Source organism: Pelophylax lessonae (assembly GCF_965119305.1).
Source record: "Pelophylax lessonae genome assembly, chromosome: 3".
Taxonomy (NCBI): domain Eukaryota; kingdom Metazoa; phylum Chordata; class Amphibia; order Anura; family Ranidae; genus Pelophylax; species Pelophylax lessonae.
The window spans coordinates 413,225,057-413,248,894 of record NC_138770.1 but is presented as its reverse complement, the minus strand read 5'-3'; the positions used below and the strand labels follow the sequence as shown (position 1 = coordinate 413,248,894).

Here is a 23,838-nt window from a genome sequence, read left to right as displayed (position 1 = left end):
CCAGTTGGGTGTGCTGCAGTGCAAGGAGCATGTTGATAGATGGAGAGAGCAGAATGACAGAGATGAGAATATCAGTGTGCTGCCTCTCCCTTTCACTGTTCAATCACAAGGAGAGTAAATGAAAGTAAAACTGCAGCATATTATAAATCAGGTCCTCTCCCTTGCTAGACATGCTAAGGGGCAGAGCTGTGTAAATCTCAGGATCGCATAGGAAGAAATACAAAGCATTTTGATAGGTCAAATATTATGCAGTATATATATATATATATACAATTTTTTATACTTTTTTTGCCTAGAGTCTTTATGCAATCAACATGAACAGTATGGTTTACCTGGTTGCTTATCTTCTAAAACACACTTTAGAATGTCAGTGGCGCTGGAGTATTTTATGAAGCGCTTTGCCCTCAGTTCTTCAAACCATTCCCCTGTTTGCAGTTTCAGGCATCTATGATCCGATCTCTGTCTTTTAATCTTTCTGAAGAAATCAAACAATATACAAATGGTTAACACAGGCCAGCATTACTATCTCTACATAGAACGAGTAACTTTAAAATTCTGACTCAAGATGTGTTTCCATGCATATTGATGCATTTTTCAAACCAAATCAAATGCATGGACATCCGGAAAAAAATCAATATCTTTGTTTACCAATATGGTGCATCCTACATAGGCATTTTTTGGTATCTTGATCTACTGTGTATACTATAAGTTGTTATGGAATCAGTTGAAATTAGTCAGAAGTTGAAAGTTAGCACAATCAAAATCTTTGTAATTACTGTATATAGCAATTCAAAATGCTTACAAAAACACAAAATAGGAAATTGACAAGGAAGGAGGTTCTAAAATTCTGATGACGTATTTGCCCTTTTACGGTCTTTAAATTGATTAACTACTTTTACTGTAGATTTAGGAATGCATTTAGACCTTCCTCAATTTAAAGACAACAGTGCCAAATTATGCATTTTACAGGCAACAATGATTATGCACACATTAAACGAGACCCCTTTTTTACAGTAGGCTTTGTCTGCATGTTGGTAGAAAACATATCCCATGGTACCTTGCTAACTGCAAGCAGTTGTTCCTGTACTGGCTCTACTTCTTCAAACTCCTGTCAGCACCTCTGTAGTTCAGAAGGCAAGCTCTAAATTCTGTGACACAGCAGTGCCTACTAGTTATTGACCAATATAGTTTTTTTGTCGCCGATACCGATATTTTGGCCATTGAATATCTTTATATATTTTTTTTATCACTTGACAGGTACTCTTGTGGAGGGATCTGGGGGTCTAAAAGACCCCAAACCCCTCCTCTGCACTTAAAAGCATTCAAAAGCCAAGGTTGACTGTTTTGAATGCTGTAATTTTTTTGAATCTGGCGTCGAGTACCCGGAAGTGATGTCATGACATCACTTCTGGGTTTTTGCATGGTGACCCGATCAGAGCCGAATGCAGCTTTGATCGGGTCTTAAGTAGCCGTGCAGGCTGGTTGCCCGGGTCTCCTGGTGGGACGGGAGACCCAGACGAACCGTGGAAGGTGGCAGGAGGGAGGGGGGACAGCCCCTTACACTCCTTGTAATGACAGCCGAGCGGCTTCTCAGGCGCATCGGTTGTTATTACAAGACAGCCGACCGTCGGCTATGGACGCCAAATATCGGGGTGATGCCTCTAGATGTAGGCATCACTCCAGTACATCCACTTTCCCGAAATATTGGCAATATCGGTCACCTTGGTGGGCGATTCCGATATATCGGGGAAAGTACATATAGGCCCCCTATATATCGGCTTTGCCGATAATCGGTCGATCCCTAGTGCCTACTCCCAGGGCAATGTAAGTGTGGAAATTAATATAGGATTTTCCATTTTGACCATAGGTACACTTGAACAAGCAGAGTCTCTGAGTTGACAGATAGGAGCCAATCTCCGTGTTTGGCTGTAGAAGGAGCTGTAAATTAAAAGGCTGTATTTTAGCATATCAAATATAAGTGCATTCTTATATACTTATAGTGGTTTAAGTAAAGAATTCTGTGAGCACTTTGTTTCTTTGTTTTCTGGATCTTGGTATGATGCGCACGGTGGAGAGGATGGAGTAGTATTAACCCCTTGTGAGGCTGCAGGTACTGTATGACCTTCTATAACCAAGTGGTCCATTGGATGAGGTAAGTTCACATTTTGAGCACAGTGGGAAGATATTGGTGCGGTTTGCATGAAAGGGTTTGACACAGAAATTAAATAAAAAAACTACACTCACTACCCTAATGTTTTCAGGTTTGTAAAGTTCACACATCAGGGTGAAAATGGTTCTAGCGCACAAATTCAAATTGTAGAACAAAAAAAAAAAAAAAAGGAAAAATTATTGTATTAGAACAATGAGTCCAAAAAACATTAAACGTTTGTAGGATGCCAGTGTCAACAGTTTTTCCTTCATGAGGGATCTGGGACAGTTCCCAAAACCAGAACATGCAAACACCTAAAAGGAAAGAAAGTGGGAGAAAATACCACTATCCGAGTGTGGTATTTAAAAAAAACTCAGAAATGAAAAGTAGATATTGCAAGCACTAGTACAATGAATATACAAGCACATCTGACAAGTCTCTAGTAGGCAGCAGTATATCAGGTTATCACGGGTGTTAGAGCAGACCTCTCTAGGAGGATGCTATGTCAGATTCCAGGATCCCCTCAAGCCTGGCCCTTGAGAAAAGGGCCCTATGCCCCAAAACATGCTGCCACACTCAAACATCACATATGTCGTCATGACTCATCAGACTATCAGTGGCCGCTATCTTGGTTTTTACATACTGCAGATTCTTTCTGACATCACATACACCTAGTCCTATTCTAACACCATTGACCACCTGGCATGTTTGCCTTTAGGTAGGCAGTCAATTCTCTCAATAGCCATAGTAACCCTTCGCACTAGCCAATGCCTGTAGGTAGAGGGATTTGGTCAGGACACTGACCGTACACCATATACTTCTCCATTCAGACAGTCAGAATTTTCAATACCTGCGTAAAATACTCTATGGGGCTTATTTACTAAAGGCAAATCCACTGTGCACTACAAGTACACATGGAAGTGACTTTGAAGTGCAGTCGCTGTAGATATGAGGGGGACATGCAAGGAAAATAAACAGCATCTTTGCTTGCACATGAATGGATGATAGAAATCAGCAGAGCTTTCCCTCATTTCAGATATTCCCCTAAGATCTACAGTGATTGCACTTCCAAGTGAACTTGTAGTGCAATTGCAGTGCATAGTGGTTTTGCCTTTAGTAAATAAACCCTTATGTCCGCTGTTGGTTGATACAGTTTGTGTTGTTATCTCCCTTTAGTTGGAGGCAGTTGTATACATCTTGTAGGACTAAAGTAATTGCCCTGAACCAGACCCAAGGTCACACACCTGGCAACATTTTGTGACTTCTTTCATTATATGTTTTATATGGTTGTTTAATGAAAGCTACGTTTTAGGCTGTAGAAGGTTTGGCTTGTGCTGGTTTATTAGGATTTCCTACAAAAGGTATAGTTATGTAGCACGACCCCCCCGGGGGCTGCTGGGTAATAGAACATCCTCTGCACTCCCTGGACCCTAAGAAACCTCTGACCCGCTGGGCACTACAGGTTCAGAAATGTTTAAGCAGTACTACTTTTGACACTGATACCAGTGTAACTGTTTACTGAACAGAATAAATACAACAGGTACAATAAGAACACACCAGAATAATAATAATGAAATAGGGTGTTAGTCTTCCAAACCCCAATGACCCAAGTGGGAACTGGGAGACAAACACCAATTTAGATTAAACAAGTAGCTATATATATTATATATATATATATATATATATATATATATATATATATATATATATATATATATATATATATATATATATATATATATAAGAATATAGTAAGTGAGAGTGACTGCAATGTACTATTATGTTATTTACCAGTGAAAAAATGTAGACTTAAGATCTTCAGTAAATAACCGTTCTTCCGGTCTATCTGAAAGATTAAGTCTGACTAACTGGCATAAACACTCTAAAGCTGGGGGCCCCCTTTAGGATTAACCAACATAGTTACTGCGCTAGCAAGGCCTTGCGGTTCTTCGCCGGCAGTTGGAGCTCTTAATCACTTATTGAAGTGATATTTGTAATCCACAAAGGGTAAACACTATCCAGATCTTAGTGACAGATGTATGCTGTACAGTTATGTGTATACTTGTGGTTTCCCCAAGAATCACCAGGCACTTTACTGTAACGTTAGTGTCCAGCGGTGACCTCCTTAACCTCTCACAGGGCTCTCTCTCTAGTGCTGCTTCACAGGCAAGAACTTCAGCACTCTCAGGGTTAGGCCGCTCTCTCTCCCTCTACGCTGCTCACCGTCCTTTCAACTTCCACACTGGACCGATCACCTCTCTGTGATCCCTGCCATCCTCCTCTGTCAGGATGCGCAATCCGCACTCCAGGCCTCGCTCGCAGTCCTCTCTCTTAGTCAGACTTCCTCTCCGGCTCTTCTCCACACACCCGCACTCCACGAGTTCCCTGAAGCTAGAGAGTGTGCATTTGGCTCCGCCCCAATTTATCTCTCTTCCCATGATCCTCCGCGGATCCCTCAAAGCTCCCTGGGAGTGTGGTCCAGGCCATCCCTCAATGCATGGTCTCCACCTTCTTTCAGACTACATCCCCCACAATCCAATTCACCGCTCCATAGGAGAAACCCATCTTCTTTACTCAGTTCTTAAAGAAGCAGCCAAACATGACCTAAACCGCAATACAGTACTCATGACGCCATCATTTCAGCATGGCTACAGTTATATATAAGGCCATATTTTAATTCTTTGAGGCTGGGTTCACACTTATGTGAATTGGATGCAGGTTTCCCCGCATCCAATTTGCATGACAGAAGACTGTGACCGGCTCTAAATGGAGCTGGTTCACACATCTCTGAGAAGGCTGCGGAGTGGTGTGCAGAAGAGTCCTGTACGTCTCCTGGTCTGTTTCAGGTCTAAATCCAGCCAAAAATTCGGGCCCGATTTGTCCCTGAAACAGAGAACAAGGTTGCACCGGACCCCTACTGTGAGCCGCTCCGCACAGCAGTGTGAACCCAGACTGAATATATATATGGTAAGTGGACTTATTTAGGTTAAGTGCAGCATTTTCATGGTTAACTTCTCAATTACAAAGAATGTTTTTTTTTTTTTAAGTAATTTTTGTACTGGAATCCCCTTAAACAATCTCCTTGTATCCCATGTTCTTACTAACATTTTTATCATTTGTAAAAGAAATAAACCTTTAATCCCTTCTGCCACAAAATAGTTGGGAATTGATAATGCTCCAAGACAGAAATAATAGATAGACATGGCTCTCTGAATGAAACTCTATTATTCTCGTAGTTGAATTATTATATTATATTCTATGCTGCTATAAGCACATTTTCCTTTTCTTTTTTTTAAAGCACTGCAAGCTTTGATTTACCAAAAATGATATTTTATTATCATCAAGCTGTCATTCATGAATCAACAAACGTGTTCCTCTATAATATTTATTTTCAATTGTATAAGTTAATTTCAGTTCCTTTATTTTATAATACTATTTGTAGATACCATCAGAGATTTGCTGAAATATGTATGTACTGCACAGTGATAATAACATTATGAACTCAGCTGCTCAAGTTTCGTAAAACTTTCTTTACATGATATTGAAGTCATTTATTTCAGTCAATACAGAGACAGTTTGAGTCAGGGCACAACAAGCTCAGTGGCAGAAAGCACATATTACACTCTCGCTATCAAAGCAAATAGATACTCGCTCAGTCAACTAAAGCAATGGTCCATTACCTAAAGAAAGACAGTTCTAATCAAACATGTCCTTAGGGAAAGAACACACTGTGTACAGCTATGTAGATGCAGTTTGATATAAAGGATTAACTGTATGTAGACAGGTCTTTGTACACTTGTTTTTTTTTTTAAATTCAACGTTTATTGAGGAGATAAAGGCATACAAGTCAACAAAGGCAGTGAATTGAAATACAGCCGAGTAACAAGAGAACAGCGTAACATGAGGCGTAAATCATAAAAACATAGCCATATATGAGAAATGAGAATACACAGTGTATCAAAGTATGTCTCAGGACGGCAGATCCCCAGATAGGCCAACGCTCCAACCGGCATCTATCAAATGGCCGGCATATCGGAGTGCCGAGGGCATCTGACGGGGCACCAATCCAAGAAACCACAAGAGGTCTTAATGTCATGTATGCCGTACAAAAACGGGAGAAATAGTTCAAAGAAGAGAAAAGAAAAAAGAAAGGGAAGAAAAAGAAACGAAAGAGAAGTGCCACATCGAAAGAGGGGGGAGGGAGGGAAGGAGGGAAGGGAAGGGAAAACAGGACAAACACTGGAAGAGGGGACAAGGGGGGGGTGGAAAGGGGGCCAACAGGGGAGAAGGCCAGCCAGTGTGAGCGAGTCAGCTATGCTACAAGGTCCCGGTATTCAGTGGTCGAGCTGAACTCATGCCAGTAAAACCAACGCTTGAGGAACTCCTCCCTCGTACCCCGATCGGCCGCCAGCAAGTCCTCCATCTCGTTAATAAACGCCACTTTACGCAACCACATCGCCACAGTAGGAGGGCGGGATTGCTTCCATAAGAGAGGGATACAGCTCTTGGCCGCTGTCAGCAGTATCGGCAAGATCGACTTCCGATAGGACGCCCTTGGGAAGCTGTGGTGGTGAAGAAGGAACAGGGCCGGTTGCAGGGTAAGGGTGTGGTCTGTAAATTTTTGGACAATACGGAGGACCTCCGACCAAAAAGGCTGTAATACCCTGCAAGACCAAAAGATGTGGAGAAGGGAACCCACCTCCACACCACATCGCCAGCAAAGATCCGAACAGGAGGGGAACATCCTATGAAGTTTAACCGGGGTATAATACCACCCGGTCAAGAGCTTATAACCCACCTCCTGGTACTTAGAGCACGTAGAGGTTTTGTAGGTGAAGAAAAAGACACGCTCCACCTGATAGTCCGAAAGGGAGATACCCAAATCACGTTCCCATAGAGATATATAGGGGGGCCTGGAAGATTGTCCGGATGACGTCACGATACGATAGAGCAGGGAAATAGCATGGCGCACCGGAGCATCCGATGTGCACAACTCTTCAAACGGCGTGAGGCGTCTGGCAAAAGAGGTCGCCGGTGCCAGCGATTGCAGAAAGTGGGCGAGTTGTACCCTCTGCCAAAACGACAGGGCGGCAAACATGTTACTCGACAGCAGCGTCTGGCGAGACATCCAACCATCCCCGCTGAGAAAATGTCTGGCCTGGTAGACCCCGTTGGCCTGCAGAATACGGAAGGCCGGGTCATTGAGGCCCGGGGAAAAATCTGGGTTTCCCACGATCGAGAGCAAAGGGGACGGCAAAGATGCGATGAGGCCTTCCTTACAGAGCTTACGGCCCAGTTGCAAAGTGGCTCCAACAGTTGGGTGATCCAAGGTCCCCTCCGTCAGGGGGGATGAGCCCCACAGCAGAGATTCCGGGGGAGAACCCCCGCAAAGCTGTTCGATCCGCACCCACTGTTTCAGTGAGCTATGCAGATGCCAGTCCAGAATCCTGGCCAAATGGCATGCAGCAGAGTACATGGTGGCATCCGGGAAAGCCATTCCGCCGCTGAGTTTGGGCAAGCGAAGAAGTTTCAAGGCCAACCGGGGGGGGCCTCGAGTCCATAGGAATTTGCGAAATGCCCCATTCACCCTACGGAGGAAGGGCAGAGGAACAACTATCGGGAGGGCCTGAAGCACATAAAGCAAACGGGGCATGACAGTCATCTTAATAATGTTACAGCGCCCAAACCAGGAAAACATGCCTTTTTGCCAACCGTCCAGGTCTTTCCGGATGCGGGCAAGAAGAGGAGGAAAATTGTATTCGAAGATGCGTTTGGGGCAGTTGGGGAGGGATATGCCCAAGTATGTGATGTGAGAGGAGCTCCATTTAAATGGAAAATCACTTTTGAGAAGCTGCGACATAGCGGGTGGCATCGCAACCGGGAGGGCCTCCGATTTTTGGAAGTTAATTTTGTACGAGGACAATGCTTCAAACACCTCAAATTCACGCATAAGATTCGGTAAGGAGAGCAGCGGCTTGGTAAGGAAGAAGAGAAGATCATCCGCATAGGCCGCCACCTTAGGGGTGAGCGACGCTGAAAGCGGTAGGCCCGCAACATCGGGATTCGCTCTGATGGAGCGCAGGAAGGGCTCAAGAGTCAACACAAAAATCAGGGGAGAGAGGGGGCAACCCTGTCTCGTACCGTTCCTGATCTCCAAGGGATCAGAGAGGAAACCATTAACCTTAACACAAGCAGACGGTCGCGAGTAAATCGCCCGGATCCAAGCCATCATACGATGTCCCAAGCCTATATGCTCCATGGTTTCCAGGAGGAAGCGCCAGTTCACCCGGTCGAACGCCTTTTCGGCGTCCGTCGAGAGAAGCAGCATTGGAGTCCCTCGGGAACAGGCCAGGTGAAGGAGATCAATTGCCTTCGTGGTGTTATCGCGAGCCTCCCGCGAGGGTATGAAGCCCACCTGATCATCATGTATCAACTGTGGGAGAAAGGGGGCTAGACGTGATGCTAAGATTTTCGTAAAAAGCTTCAGATCGATATTGAGGAGCGATATAGGACGATAATTCTGGCATAGGAGGGGGTCCTTGCCCTCCTTTTCAATCACCGCAATATGAGCTCGGAGAGAGTCCAATGGAAAGTCTGCACCCAGACCCGCTGCATTATAAGCAGCTAGGAAGTGAGGGGAGAGGACATCTTCAAAGCTCTTATAATATGAGAGCGAATAGCCATCAGGACCCGGGGCCTTGCCCCTTTGAGTCCCCGCCAACGCGCAGGAAAGTTCGGTTGGCCGAAGCGGTTCATCTAGCTGCTCCAAGGCTTCCTGTGGGAGACTCGGGAGGCCCGATGCGCGAATATACTCCTGAATGCGCGTCCGAAGAGCATCCTGAGCAGAGGCCGAGGAATCTGAGGATAGATTGTACAGAGAGGCATAATAGCGGCGAAACACCTCCGCTATATGCTCCGTAGCCTGGACCTTTTGTTGGGAGGGAGAGAGCACCGCAGGGATAAATGTCTGCGCCCGTTGCTGACGAAGCGCATGAGCCAAGATCTTACCACATTTGTCCCCGTGCTCATAGAAGATACGTTTGCATTTGGAGAGGGAGGCCTTTGCTTTAAAGAGGGTCAGAGATCGCAGTTGCTCACGGAGGACCGTCAGCTCCTGGAGGGCAGCTAGTGCCAAAGACCTTTTATGAGCAGCTTCCAGCTTACCAATGCGCGAGATAAGATCCTGCATTTGGCGGATCCTTTCTTTTTTGCGTCGCGAGCCGATTTTAATTAGAATTCCCCGCATGTAGCTTTTGTGGGCCTCCCATACCATCAAGGGGGGACTATCCGGGAGGGCGTTAGAAACAAAGAACCTACCCAGTTCCAAGCGTAGCTCAGATAGGATGGAAGGGTCCTGCAAGAGACTGTCATTGAGCCGCCATTGCCATTGGCGTTGCTCGGGGGTCCTCAAATCCAGCTCAAGGACCACCGGGGCGTGGTCCGAGATCGTGATGTTTCCTATCGAAGCCGACACTGATCTGCTCAATAGGGCCTGGGGTACCATAAAATAGTCAATGCGCGAGTAGGAGTCATGTGGAGGAGAGTAAAAAGTGAAATCCCTGTCCGTCGGGTGCATAGCCCGCCACACATCTACCAACCGAAAAGCACGAAAGGTCTTCTTAATACGCCGCAATGCGGCATAGGAGATGTGGGAGGAACCCCGGGAGGCATCAAGTTCCGGATCCAAGGCTAGATTGAAGTCGCCACCCAGCAGGACCTGCCCCTCCATAAAGTCATGTAATTTGGAGGACATCAGTTCAAGGAACGACACCTGGTCAGAGTTAGGCAAATATAAGTTTGCCAAAGTGACGAGCACAGAGCCAAGACGACCCTTGACAAATAGAACTCGACCTGAGTCATCGCTCCATGAATCCAAGAAAGACCACGGAGTCCGGCTAGCAATCAGGATACTAACGCCTCTGGACTTTGATTCAGAAAAGCAACCATGGTAGACCGTGGGGAATCGTCTGTTGCCCAGTTTAGGAATATTGGTAGATTTGAAATGGGTTTCCTGAAGGAAGCCGACGTGGGCCCGAAGGCGGGAGAGCTCGGTCAACACGATGGAGCGTTTCTCGGGGGTATTAAGCCCTTTGGCGTTCAGCGTGACCAAGCGGATGGGGTCAGCTCGGGGGATGGCCATCTCCCCACACAAAAAAAAAAAAAAAAAAAAAAAAAAAAAAAAAAAGGGAAGGGGGGGGAGAGGGAAGAGTGGCGGGGAGATACAGAGAGAAGAGTCCGAAATCAGGAAGGTAAAGGCAGCAAGATGGGAAAAACCGCCCACGTAGAGCGGAAAAGTAAAGGCAAGGAAGTGGACCGGTCGAAGTCCGTAAGGAAGAACAGGAAGAGAGAAATCAGAAAAAAGGGGAAGAGAGCTAGAATGCACGTAGACCGTGCGAACAGAAAGAGAGGGAGGGGAGCTACTGTGCGAGAGGCGCACAGGAGAACAAGTCACCTTTCTCCCAGAGTCCCAGACCCACCACCCCAACTCAGGGTGGAGCGAAAGGAACTCCGCGGAAAACAAACCCTATGTGGGGTACGGGGAAGGTCACAACAGGCAGAGGAGGGTGACCGCTCCCCGCCAACCCCCCACACGGCCCATAGAGATCAAAGCATGTGACATAATGAGCGTCCAAAATCAAACATCATATACCAAAGAGGGGGAAGGGAAGAAGCTAGAAAATGGTATGGAGAGACCCAAGACACCCACCCCTATCGGGAGAGGCGTCCTGGACCCCCACCCCTACAGGGTCCCAGAGCCGTGCGTCCCATGTGGCCCTCGGCCTCCAGGCACCCAGCCCAGAAGGACCCCCCCAGGGGGACCAAGTCAACCCAGTCCAAAGAAGGCCCCGGCCCGTGAAGGAGAAAAGAGAAGAGAAAAAAAGGGGGGGGGGAAGGAAGGGGGGGAGGGAAGGGGAAAAGGGGGAGGGAAGAAGAGGAAGGAGGGAGGAGAGGGGGAAGAGGGAGAGGAAGAGGGAAGGGAGAGAGGAAGAGGAAAGGAGGGGGGAGGGGGAGGGGGGAAGAGGAAGGGTGAGGGCGGAAGAGGGAGGGGGGAAGAGGAGGGGGGAGGGGGGGAAGAAAAAGGGGGAGGAGGAAGGGGGGGGAAGAGAGAAAAAAAAAAAAAAGGGGGGGAAGGAAGGGGGGAAAGAGAAAAAGGGGGGGGAAAGGAAGGGGGGAAAGAGGAAGGGGGAGGGGGGGAAAGAGGGAGGGGGGAAAGAGGAAGGGGGGGATGGAGGAAGGGGGGGAGCAGGGAGGGGGAGGGGGAGGGGGGGAGAGGGAAGGAGCAGGAGCACAAGGGTATGGGGAACAGAGACTCCGCAAAATGCAATATAAGCAACAAAGGCAGTAGGCATCCCAACAGTTAATAACCTTTCTCCCATGTATCGCAGGCAAGACCAATCACCCCAACGGAAGCCACGGACCCACAGGCATCCCTCGGGGTGAGCGCCCCTTAATTTACCAGGTAAGATCAAAGCACCCCCTCCCCACCACCCCCCACCCGGGACCGGCCATAGAAGCAGGGGGAGCCCCGCCAGGTGCGGAACGACCCGTCCCCTCCTCCGAACGCCACTAATGAGATAATCCAGCAGGAACCAAGACACACACCAGGCGAAGGAGGAGGGGAGAGGCAGAAACCGGCAATGGGAAACATAAATATGAAAGGGCAGAGGCACAGAACCCATGGCGGAGCATCCCCCCGATCCCCGCCAGGTAGACGAACAAGGCAGGCCACACAGCAGTGTCTCACAACCCTCATACACATTGCCCTTAGCTCCCTAGAGCTGCCCATAAGTAGATAGTCTGTAAGGAGGTCGGTCCGCACATGCAGCACTCAGGACAGTCCTCGAAGAGCGAACGGAAAGTCCAAGCCACAGCACCATGCATTGGAGAAAGCAGCGACAGTCACTTGGGCGAGTAAGCAGCAGGGGCAACAGAGATACAGATCTCTAGGGTCGGGGGCCAAAGCATGTAGGGGGGGTCGACCTGCAGGGAGCAAGACATAAGCAGGCAGAGGTACCCGTAAGCAGGAGGCAGAAGCGGGCAGTCCAGCAGGGCAGTCTACTAACCTTCAATTGCAGAGCCACACCAGCGTCCAGGAGGGCGGACAGAGCACGGGGGGGGGGGGCAGTGCAAGCAGCAGGATTGGGGTGCGGGGTCATGCAGCGAAATCCAGGATAAGAGAGAACAGTCAAAGCAGCCAGCGGGAAGCAGCGGATATGGGAGAGGGAGAACAAGGGCAGGATGGAGGGACGGGGCCATACTCACGGACCACAGCCGCCGCCGGCTCAGGTCTCAGGAGCCGCTACATCCGGACCCCGAAAATCCCGCTGCGGCCTCCTGCTCCTTTGGCGTTGGCGCTGCCTGCGGGGCAAAGCACGGACAGAGCTCCCGGGTCCTTGACGGGGATCACGGTCAGGGAGCAGTGCCATCCAATCCGGGAGGGCAATCGGGGTCAGGTCCAGGAACTCGAACACGGCCGGCAAGTCGGAGTGTCTCCGCAAGGTAAAGGAAGATCCGTGCTTACGCACCGTAAGCTGTAGGGGAAACCCCCATCGGTAGGTGACCTCCGGGGCTCGGAGCCGCTCCAGTAGGGGCTTTAGCATAGCCCTGCGCTGCAAAGTTCCACGGGCCACATCAGGGAAAATGTGCACAGTGGCACCATCAAAGTCCACAGGGCCCTTAGACCAGGCTTCTCGTAGGATCAGATCCTTGGTGGTATACCGATGGAGACGGCATATCACGTCTCTAGGCCTGGCGGGATCATTCGAGCGGGCACCCAGGGCACGGTGGATCCGGTCAAATTCGAGGGTCACCGGCGGCTCAGGTGGCAGGATGCGGGAAAGTATAGCCCTTGCTGTTTCTGCTAGGTCCTCGGCACCCGTCGCTTCTGGGATACCCCGGAGCCGCAAGTTATTACGGCGGCTCCGGTTCTCCAGGTCTTCCATGCGGAGTTGGTGAGCAGCAAGGGCCTCTCCGTGGGACGTCTGGGTCCGCTCCAGGGCCGCCACCCTGGACTGCAGATCGCTGACCGCCGATTCACCCGCCGCCAAGCGACCATCCAACAGGGCCACCTCGCTGCCTAGTTGCTGGAAATCCCGCCGGTGTTGCTCCGCCACCTGGGCCACAATGGACTCCATGTCCGCTCTGGTGGGAAGGGCCCGGAGAAGAGTCCATAGCTCCGTGTTGTCCCCAATCTGTACCGGCGGCGGAGGCTGGGAAGCAGGCACCGGGGTAGAGGCTGCCATAGTGCCGGGTGGGGGCAGAGGTGAGGCACCTTGTCCCGGGGAGGAAGCGGCCGGCGCTCCTAGGCCGCCACGCGGCGTTAGCTGTAGGGCCCTCGGCGGAGGGCTGGCAGATTCCGGGAAGAAAGCACGGATGGGGGTAGTTGCGACAGTCCGTGAGGATGCGGAGGAAGCAGGCTTGGTTTTCCTCTTCTTGTGGACGCTCATAATAGCGATAGTCGGTAGTTAAAGGCCGAAAAGGGAGGCTGGAGAGCGGGAGCACCAAGAGAAAGCGACCTCACACCGCCATGTCCAAGCCACGCCCCCTGTACACTTGTTTTTACTTGAAGCAAAGTCTTGGACAGCAGCTGGGTTTATAGTTGAACTCCATGTGTTATAGAAAAAAAACACCATTTATTCTAGCTATGTATTCATTTACCCCCATTAAACAGGTATTCTAAAGCATCTCTTTTTTTTCTTTTAGCCTAGTAATCTCCTGTAGAGCAAGGATGGGGGACCGAGGGTCAGCATTTAACTCTTTTACTGCCAGGTCCGTGCGGTCCTACAGCACTGCTTGCAGCTGGCCAGGTTTGTACGCTGTACGGGCCTCATTTCTCCCCCTGCTATAAGTTCACGGCCACTTCAATGACCATGAACCTAGAACAGAATTATTCAGCAGACTCTGCTGAACAATTCTAGATCGGATTACAATCCACTGATCAGCGTTATTAACCTAAAATGTGACCACCCCCATGCCGCCGCTTCCCTGTCCCCAGCCTCCTCACCTCCCTCTGCTCCCTGTCACCTAAAATTACTCCCCCCACCCTCCTTTCCTATCCCAATCACCCCCCTTGCAAACCCGATATGATGCAGCTACCTTTAGAAGTCGGCATCCCTCCTCTGCTGCTCCCGCCAAGTTCAGGTGCTGCTGGGGCTTTGGGGGGTTAACAGAATGTCACTCCTGGCAGACTGATCCCACCCCCCATACTGACCCCCTGCACCCCCCATCCATCCATGCCCCCGGTGGCATCCCTCCCGCCACCTGCAGCTGCTGACCAGCACTGTGTCCGGCCAGCTGTCATGCCAAGCGGGGGGGGGGGGGAGATGCTGGTGAAGCTGGAGCTTGAAACATGTGTTTACCAGCCCCTTCCCTGTAGTGCAATGGACCGAGCCAACGATGGCTTCTATCTCCACTGACAGCTCAGTTGTTCACACAAAGTAAACCAAGAGTTTACTATGCGTCAGACTGTCAGTTTATGAATGAATAAGTTCTCTATACAGACTCCTTATTTCTTTCATGTAAAGTGCTGTAGAGAAAGGTACTTTAAGTCCCTTTCTTGGTCTCAAAAAAAGAGATACAGTGTTCTGTTTAGACCTCTGATATCTAACCAAAGACCCCCCACCCCCATCCCCCCAGAAAATAAAATCCCACATGGAGCGGACTGTCAAGCAGATCCACCTGCTCGGTAAGGGATCTCTCTGCTGATCCCCGCTGAGCAGGTGGATGACAGGTCCACATCCGCTCCGCTGATGCAGAATTGACATGACCTGCTGTTCTCTATGGGATGGCCAGAAAGAAACGGGCCACCTGTCCATTTCCATCCAATCCAATCTGCTAGATGGATGGAGAATGGGATCCCCATCCGTCTGTTTTTAGTGGACCGGATCAGATGCAGGCAGATGTAAACAGACACATGGCCATTTACATCAGCCTCTCCATAGAAAACAATGGGTAGTCCGATTGGGCCAGTTTTAAAAACTGAAAGAGGCCTAAGGCCTTGTTCACAATGGGCATACACAGCGTACCTTTACAGGGATGCACAGGTGTTCCATGCACCCCTGTGCAAGCAGTCCCATTGATGTAATTTCTGATGTAGCAACTGCACAAACAGAGCCATCTCTCTCAATTTGACATCCATGTAGGCCTGCATGCATGTCCTTAAGCTCACACTGTCTGTGTTTGGGGCCGTGCACCCACACGGGAACAGGAGCTATGCTTGTTCAGCCGTTGCATCCCAATTGACATAAATGGGACTGCCTGTACATGGATGCACGGAATGCCTGTGCATCCCTGTGTGGGTAAACATGTCCCTCCATGGGCATCCACTTTAGTATGCCACATGTGAACGATGCTTTAGTAGCAGCTTTAGTAGTAATTTAGCAGGAATTTGTGCATTATGTTGTGTTTATGTGCACTAAATCATTTTAGTGTATTTTTAGTAAAAAATAGCGATATGATTTGCGCAATATTTGAAGGGGCACAAAAAAAAAAAAAAATCAGAAGCACTTTTTTATTCTACAGGTCATGTCCATTCAGAAAATGTCTGGTTTGAGAGTTGGTTCACACTGGTGCGATGCCAGACATTGCATGTGATTCGCATTGCTGTGGAGATCACATGCAATGTCTGTGCAATGCAAATTCAGCCATACAATTCGTATCACATTCAGACCAAATTCGTGCAGGACCCTTTTTTTTGTCTGCACCAGAATCAGATCACATGGGTGTTTACACCCTAGCAATTCGATTCCTGTCCAAAATCACAGTTCGCACTGCGATCTGCAAACCGATCTGGGGTTGTCCTTAACTTTGTATTGACACCCTTAGCAGTTTGCAGAAGGCAGTGTGCCGGCGATATATGTGCGATGCAGGAACCCGTTCTGGATTCACAGGGTTTCCCTCATCGAACCAGTGTGAGCCGTGCTTGAGGGGACTTTTCAAATTCTGAAAGCTGCAAGTGAAAAACGGTAACCTCTGGATTTTTAGAGTAAATGGTTTTAATTTATTTCCACCGCATTCACACTGAAGCGGCACGACTTCGGAGGCGACCTGTGAAGTCGCGTGCAGCGCGACTTCGGCACGACTTGCACAGACTTCACAGAATCAATGTCTATGCATGTCGTTCCAGGTTTCCCCGAAGTAGTACAGGAACCTTTTTCTAAGTCGGAGCGACTTGTGTCGCTCCTATTAGAACAGTTCCCGTACCACACAACGGACCGCGACTTGTCAGGCTGACAAGTCGCCTGACAAGTCGTATTAGTGTGAATGGAGACTTACAGTTTTGCATACATTCAGTTTTCACCATTTCACAAAAATGTAAAATTTAAAATGTACAAAGATTTGTTCAAATGTTTGTTAATTATTAACTCAATACAGTTTAAAATGTTATATTTAGTAGGAATTTTGTACATTTTGCCATTTATGAATCCACTATTAAAGATTTTAGTGTACTTTTAGTGAAAATATTGGTTTGATAAACATTTGCGCAAATATCGCGGTGCCTTAATCAGTAGCACATTCAATTTTTTATAAACTTTGAAAGCTGCAAGTGAAAAAGGATAACTTCCAGATTTCTAGAGAAGTTTTTGCATAGGGCCGATTTTCACTATTAATCAAAAAAGGCGCAATTTAAAATATACAAATATTTGTTTTTTATTAATTCAATACAGGTTTAGCTCAGAAGGAACTTAGCAGGGATTTTGTAAAATTTGCTGTGTTTGTATCTGCCAATAATGATTTTAGTGCATTTTTAGCAAAAATACTGTTTGGCATACATTTGCGCAAATATCGCGGAACCTTAGATCAATAGCACCTTTCATTTATTCTACTAGCCCTTTACTTTTGGAAAATGTGTAGTTTGCGGGGATGGTTCTTTTAAATCTCTGAAAGCGAAAAATGAAAACCTCCAGGATTTGAGATTTGTTATTTTAAAGTTTGCAAAAAGGTACAATTACAAATTTACAAATACTTGCTATTTATTACCTCAATACAGGTTAAGCATTTATATTTAGAAGGAATTTTGTAAAATTTGCTGTGTTTGTATCCACTATTAATTATTTTAGTGTATTTTTAGCGAAAATATTAATTTGGTAAACATTTGCGCAAATATCGTGGGGCCTTAAAAATCAGTAGCACCTTCCTTTTATTCTACTGGTCCTAAGCTTTCAGAAAATATATGATTTGGGGGGGTTTCTTTAACAAACTCTGAAAGCTGTAAGGGACCAATGAAAACCTTTAGATTTTTTGAGAAATGTGGTTTCCAATACAGGTTAGCTTTTATATTTAGCAGGAATTTTGTAAAATGTGCTGTGTTTTTATCTGCTAATAATAATTTTAGTGTAATTTTAGCAAAAATATTGTTTTGATAAATATTTGCCTGAATAGCAATGTGCCCTAAAAATCAGTAGCACTGCATTTGTATTCTACTGGTCATGCGCTTTCAGAAAATATCTGGTTTGGGGGGTCTTTAACAAACTCTGGTAACTGTAAGGGAAAAATAAAAAAAATTGCAAAAAATGGCCTTGCCAGCTAAGTTTAAAATTGGTACGCAAGGCCTGGAAGAAAAAGGATTAAACCAATTAGGGCCATATTGCTTTTCAAATTCTTACACTGTGAACTTGTTTACAGGCAGGGAATAACAAATTCCAGTGTGCCCCTTTTCCTTTTTTGTCTAATCCAATGCTTAACAATAGAAAGAAAATTCAAGGCCAATGACCTGGCTATGCTGTCCTGCTGGGCTGCGTGCATCAAACCTGGCTGAATAGAATAACAAATCTTGGCAGGTAAGACCTTTTACATATACACTATATTACCAAAAGTTTTGGGACACCTGCCTTTACCCACACAAACTTTAATGGCATCCCAGTCTTCGTAGTCCGTAGGGTTCAAATTTGAGTTGGCCCACTTTTTGCAGCTATAACAGCTTCAACTCTCTGGAAAGGCTGTCCACAAGGTTTAGGAGTGTGTCTTTGGGAATGTTTTACCATTCTTTCAAAAGCTCATTTGTGAGGTCAGGTACTGTTGTTGGAGAAAAGGCCTTGCTCAGAGTCTTCAGCCTGTGCTCTAATTCATCTCAAAGGCGTTATATGGGGTTGAGGTCAGGACTGCAAGCTAGTCAAGTTCCTCCACCCCAAACTCTCTGATCCATGTCTTTATGGACCTTGCTTTGTGCACTGGTGCAGTGTCATGTTGAAACAGGAATGGCCAACCCCAAACTGTTCCCACAAATTTGGGAGCATGAAATTGTCTTGGTATTCTGACGCCTTAAGGAGTTGCCTTCACTGGGCCAAGCCCAGCACCTGAAAAACAGCCGCACACCATAATCTCACACAAAACGATTTTGACCAGTGCACAAAGCAAGGCCCATAAAGAGTCCTGACCTCAGCCCAATAGAACACCTTTGGGATGAATTTGAGCGCAGACTGCGAACCAGGCCTTCTCTCCAACATCAGGGCCTGACCTCACAAATGCGCCTCTGGCAGAATGGTCAAACATTCCCATAGGCACACACTCCTAAACCTTGTGGACAGCCTTCCTAGAAGAGTTGAAGCTGTTATAGCTGCAAAAGGTGGGTGAACACAATATTGAACCAATACTTTTGGTGATATAGGGATTTAGCTATATAAAATACCAACTTAATCACTCTCTTTGTTCTTCTCAAAACGTCCTGCTCTCTAGCTACCTCGTCACCTCACCCCATGCTTGCCTCCAGGACTTTTCCAGATCCTCTCGAAGTCTATGGAACTCCTTACCCCAATCTGTCCGGTTATCTCCTACTCTATTAGCTTCTAGACGATCCCTGAAAACCCTCCTCTTCAGAGAAGCCTATCCTACCCACACCCAACAACTGGGTTTTTATTTTCTTCATCAGCTCATCGCCCACAGATATTACCTTTTGTTTCACCTTACCCTCCCTTCTAGATTGTAAGCTCTAACGTGCAGGGCCCTCTGATTCCTCCTGTATTAAATTGGGTTGTAACTGTATTGTCTGCCCTCATGTTGTAAAGCACTGCGCAAACTGTTTGCGCTATACAAGTCCTGCGCTATACAAGTCCTGTATAATAATAATAATAAATAATAATATACTGTATGTATTTCAATTGAATGTTTGCCTTTTGTTTAGAGGTGGTAGCAGTATAGGGTCTTTAGTTACTCTTGGCAAAAAAGATTTCTTCCAGCTTTAAATGGACATGTGGTAGTGGCTAATCAAAAGCAGGGGTTGGTTGTGTAGAACAGGGAAGTAGTGCATGCACCAAAGTAGATGATTTCCATGGTACAGTTTAAAAAAAAAGATGCAAAAAATATAATCCAGTTGGAGGAAATATGACATGTTTTCAGTAAGAGTTCCTTTTCTATGTGCAGGACAGGAGGCAAGTTATTCCCTACTGAAGGTTATGCGGAGATCATCATCATAGAAATTGCTTGCTACAAATCATTGTAAAAGGTAAAGAGAACAGATATATTAAAAATAATAATTCAACTTTGAAAGCTTCCTCTTAAAGGTAGACAGGGGTTAAAAGGACCAGCACGGCCTCTAGTCGCTCTGCAGCTGATCATTTCTTTGTTACGGACTTACAGTACCATTCCTTAGTCTATGAAAATGAAAGTCTTGGTAGAGTCAGAGTTTTGCTCCTTCTTGTCAGAGTCTCTAGCTGTAGCTACATCACCAAATCTCCGGAGACTAACAATATGCATTAGAAAAGCCTTAGAGCTCACACTGCTAATATACAGTTATGAGGCTGTAGACAGCAATGTCTAGGTGCTATGGATTCTTCATGGGTTCGATACACACAGGGTTTGGCAGATCATGTTCAATAAATCAGTGAACTTGAGCTTCGAGGTCTATGGAGGGTGAATCCTGTTGGTAAATACTATTTTTAGGGGTAATAGCCAAACTATTACTGAAAGGAAGGCATGAGAAGCTGGACAATGCTATAGGGGACATTTACCAATGCAGCTTTTAAAGAAAAATTTTAAATTCAAAATCTTTAAAAAAAAAAGTAAACACACAACAAGCTTGGGTGATACCTTATATCTGTATGCGGTGTGTGGAACAGTACGATTTTCACAAACCGTCTCAGTGACCGCGTATACAGCCAGAATTTATCTGACTGTGAATGGCTTTTTTTTTCTCTCTTTTACATTGCATTTGGCTTAAATTTAGCAGCAGGACCCCAATCTGCATTTGGCTTACATATAGCAACATGACCCCAATCTGATGAAAAAGGAGATTTTTTTTTGTGGGTTTGTTTCGTCAGCAACACATGATTTCCATTAAGGCTCCATTCACACCTGAGGGTATAGTTTTCAGGTGTTTATTTGGGCTTTTTCCAGGCATTTTTGGGGGCTTTTTTCCAGGCATTTTTCAGGAGTTTTTTGCAGGTGTTTGGAGGCAGATATTGACATCTAACAAAAACGCTTGTAATCAGCCAGGCAGATATTGACAACAAAAACGCTTGTAATCAGCCAAAAAAAGAAGCTCATGTACTTTAAACTTCAATCGTTTTGCTTCAGGCGAAAAAAACGCTTAGATGTGAACAGGGGCCTTTGAAATTATTGGGATTTTGCTTGTTGGGCATTTTGAGACTTCAGAGATGAGCATTTTACGAGCTGAAGTACAGGGCCTAAGTGGTAATAGGCTTGCTTTGACCAGCAGAAAGATATTGGTTTTCCGAGGCAGTACACATTCACGCTGATGCACAATTGCCCAACCGCTGGCCAGCTTGTATCAAACGCCTGATGAATCCTAAGTATGGATATTTTTACATTGTTACAGTTGCATGGTATTGGTAGATTACATGCATATACCATACCTGCGTGATCCACCTAGAAGCTAGAAATCACAAATCCATACCACTACTACAGTGAGCTGTACAAGCTTCCAGTTCCTGTGCCAAGCACGTGCCCTGCTGAATTATGTACACAGGAGGTCGGCCACTCACCATGGGCACTATTCAGGAAATACTTTTGTAGCAGCATTTCCAGGTATTGGGCCTGATGAGGGTCTGCCACGGTTACCGGAAACGCCAGAAGCCCCTTTAAGCTGAATACCCAAGTGTAAGATTGTAGTCAAAGACCAGTCGGGCATCTTTGGTTTGTTTTGTTTATTTGATATTGGGGATAGCAGAAGGGAATGAGTGGGATACCCCTCTGGCTCAACTAGGTACAAATGGGACACTTTGAAGAAAAAATGCCTTTCAGCGCTGTCTTGACGCCGGCTGGATGCCGACCAACGCTTGCTGGCACTTGAAAAACACTGACTTGCTGAACTGTACTTGAACTTGCCTTCTGATGCTCTGGTTAGCTCAAAAGTCCCAAACACTGCTCCCGCCAGTCCTTGCTGACCGATGTAGCCTCTGTATACTGCTTCTGCAGCTCTTAACACTGTACACTGCACGCTGTACACTTTAACACTTCAGGGCCCAACCGCTGGCACCCCTCTGTACTTCAGGGTCCTCTCACTAGGCACCCCCTCTACACTTCAGGGTCTTCTCACTAGGCACCCCCTCTACACTTCAGGGTCCACACACTGGCACCCTCTTTACTTTTGCTCCTGCACCAGCTAGCTAGCTAGCTCGCTCCTGGATCCCCACGACCTTCACTGGAGTGGTCCCATCTCTCTCTAGGCAGACCCCCAGGGGGCAGTTTGCTGTACTCACAAACTGGGAATGCTTTCCTGAAACTGGACCCCTCTCTCTCTCTCCGCTGGTCCTCTGCACTGGATCCGCTCTGCAGCTCAGCCTTCTGTCCCCTCTCACTAGGCAAGCTGCCTGTGACACCCGATTCCTCTGACAGGAGGAGAGACAGCCATACTCTCCCTCCTGGGACTCTGCTTCCCATCAAAGATGCTGCGTCATGTGCTCCCCTCAAACTTCTACCCACTCCCAGAATGCTGTGTGGCAGAATCTGCCTTTCTGGGGTAGATACAGGCCTGAGTGTGCCATTGGCTGGGTTTCCTCCACCGCCCAATGAGAACCCTCTCAGAGGACAGTGGGAAGACTCCCCAGTCTCAACAGCCACACCTGGGAGACATGACAGCCCAGCTGAAAATCATGGCCATGCTGTTAGGCAGTGCTACACTTTGAATTTTCTTAATGAATGCAAAGCGTTCGCTGATTGGACTTAGTGGGGGGCCGACATCACATCCATTTATATCTGTTTGGTCATAGACATACATTGTGATTCTGGATCAGTCATAAAAAACTGTCAGACAGATACAGACTGAATGCCCATGTGAAAAGGTCCTTAGGTACACAATAGTTTTGCACTTAGCGGTTTTTATTTTTATTTCTTTCAGCAATGTAGCTGTATGCTGCACACAAAAGGCAGCTTTATAAACAAAATGGTCAATAACAAGTGAATGCTGCCCTTTTTTGAGAATCTCAAACTTTAAAAGAAAGGCCACATCAATATTATATATACATATACACACATACACACACACACACACACACACATATATATTTCCTTTGAGTAAGGGCATGTTCACGCCATGAATAGCACAATAATGCACTGTGTATTCCTGTGCAATTCACATGCGATCCAGGTGCAGTGCAATTTCAGTCCATTCAGCTGAATGGACTTAATATTGTGCCAGACTGCAATAAAAGTAGTGCAGCACTACTTTACAACTGCAGAGCAACCGGATCACGGGCTACTTCTGTACCATGTGATCTAGTGCAGGAAAATGGGCTGCGTAGGAAACTGCATTTGGCGTGTCATTAGAATTGCACTGACACCTGCTGCACATTGCAAGTGCAGTGAACACAGTGAAATGTGCACGGGACTTGAGTTTCCTGCACTGCATTCTGGTAAAAACTGTCCCTTGTCCATAGGTGACAAAATGGGTGAGGGAGGAGAAATCTGAGCACTTACAAGTCACAGTCTGTCAGTGGGTGAGGTGTGGAGAGCTGAAAGTGATTTAAAATTACCATTAGGACCAGCGTGTCTAGCTTTCATATTTCGCTCTTTGCCAAGCCCTTTTAAAAAAATAAATTGTGTTGATTTCTGCTCACTCACATCTGGCAATGTAGTACCACGTTACTCATAATGCTTGCTGACCCACCAAATTAAAAAAAATAAAAAAAATGTAGGCCAGTCATCACACACCAATTACTGTGCACTAGTGACTGCTCCCTGAGTGATCTTCTGGAATGTACTGTAAATAAAGGGGCAGGGATAGTGGCCGAAATTATTGACTAAATATGGGAATAGCCATATTTGGTCAATGTATATTCCAAAATATGGCCATGTTGCCATATTTGGGCAATTATGTCAGCAACTATTCCTGCCCCTTAAGCCCCGTACACATGTACTGATCGTCGGCCGAACGATCGGCCGTCTTTTGTCCAGGGCTGTCGTGTCTGTTGAAAACTGCAAAAGACTGCACACGAATTTTGTCAGCCAACAACAGCCGACTGCAGAAGTGATGTCATGTGATGATTAACTTTCCTTGTCTTTTTTCTTTTCTGAGCATACCCAGTCTTGCTAATCTGCTGTCTGTCGGCCGAAATCTGTACTGACTGGCGAACAATCGGCCGTTCTGGTGTTGCCCAACAAAAATTTTAATGCCTGCACGACAGATTCTGTTCGGCCGAAAATGCACTGTCGGCTGTCGGAAGCATCATACTAACAAGCTTACAATCGGCCGATCGGTCTTCGGCCGAATATTTACGTCCGACAATCGGTACGTG

General features: G+C 46.7%; 1 protein-coding gene across 1 annotated transcript in view; it reads right to left on the bottom strand.

Moving 5' to 3' along the window:
• LOC309549245 (uncharacterized protein) overlaps window positions 1–23,838 on the bottom strand; it is a gene marked incomplete at both ends in the record, with an annotated part of 362,081 nt that overhangs the window by 292,729 nt on the left and 45,514 nt on the right. The window contains one exon of the mRNA XM_082249369.1: window positions 333–475. Coding sequence (XP_082105495.1) covers window positions 333–475 — 143 coding nt within the window. The remainder of the gene's footprint in view (window positions 1–332; window positions 476–23,838) is intronic.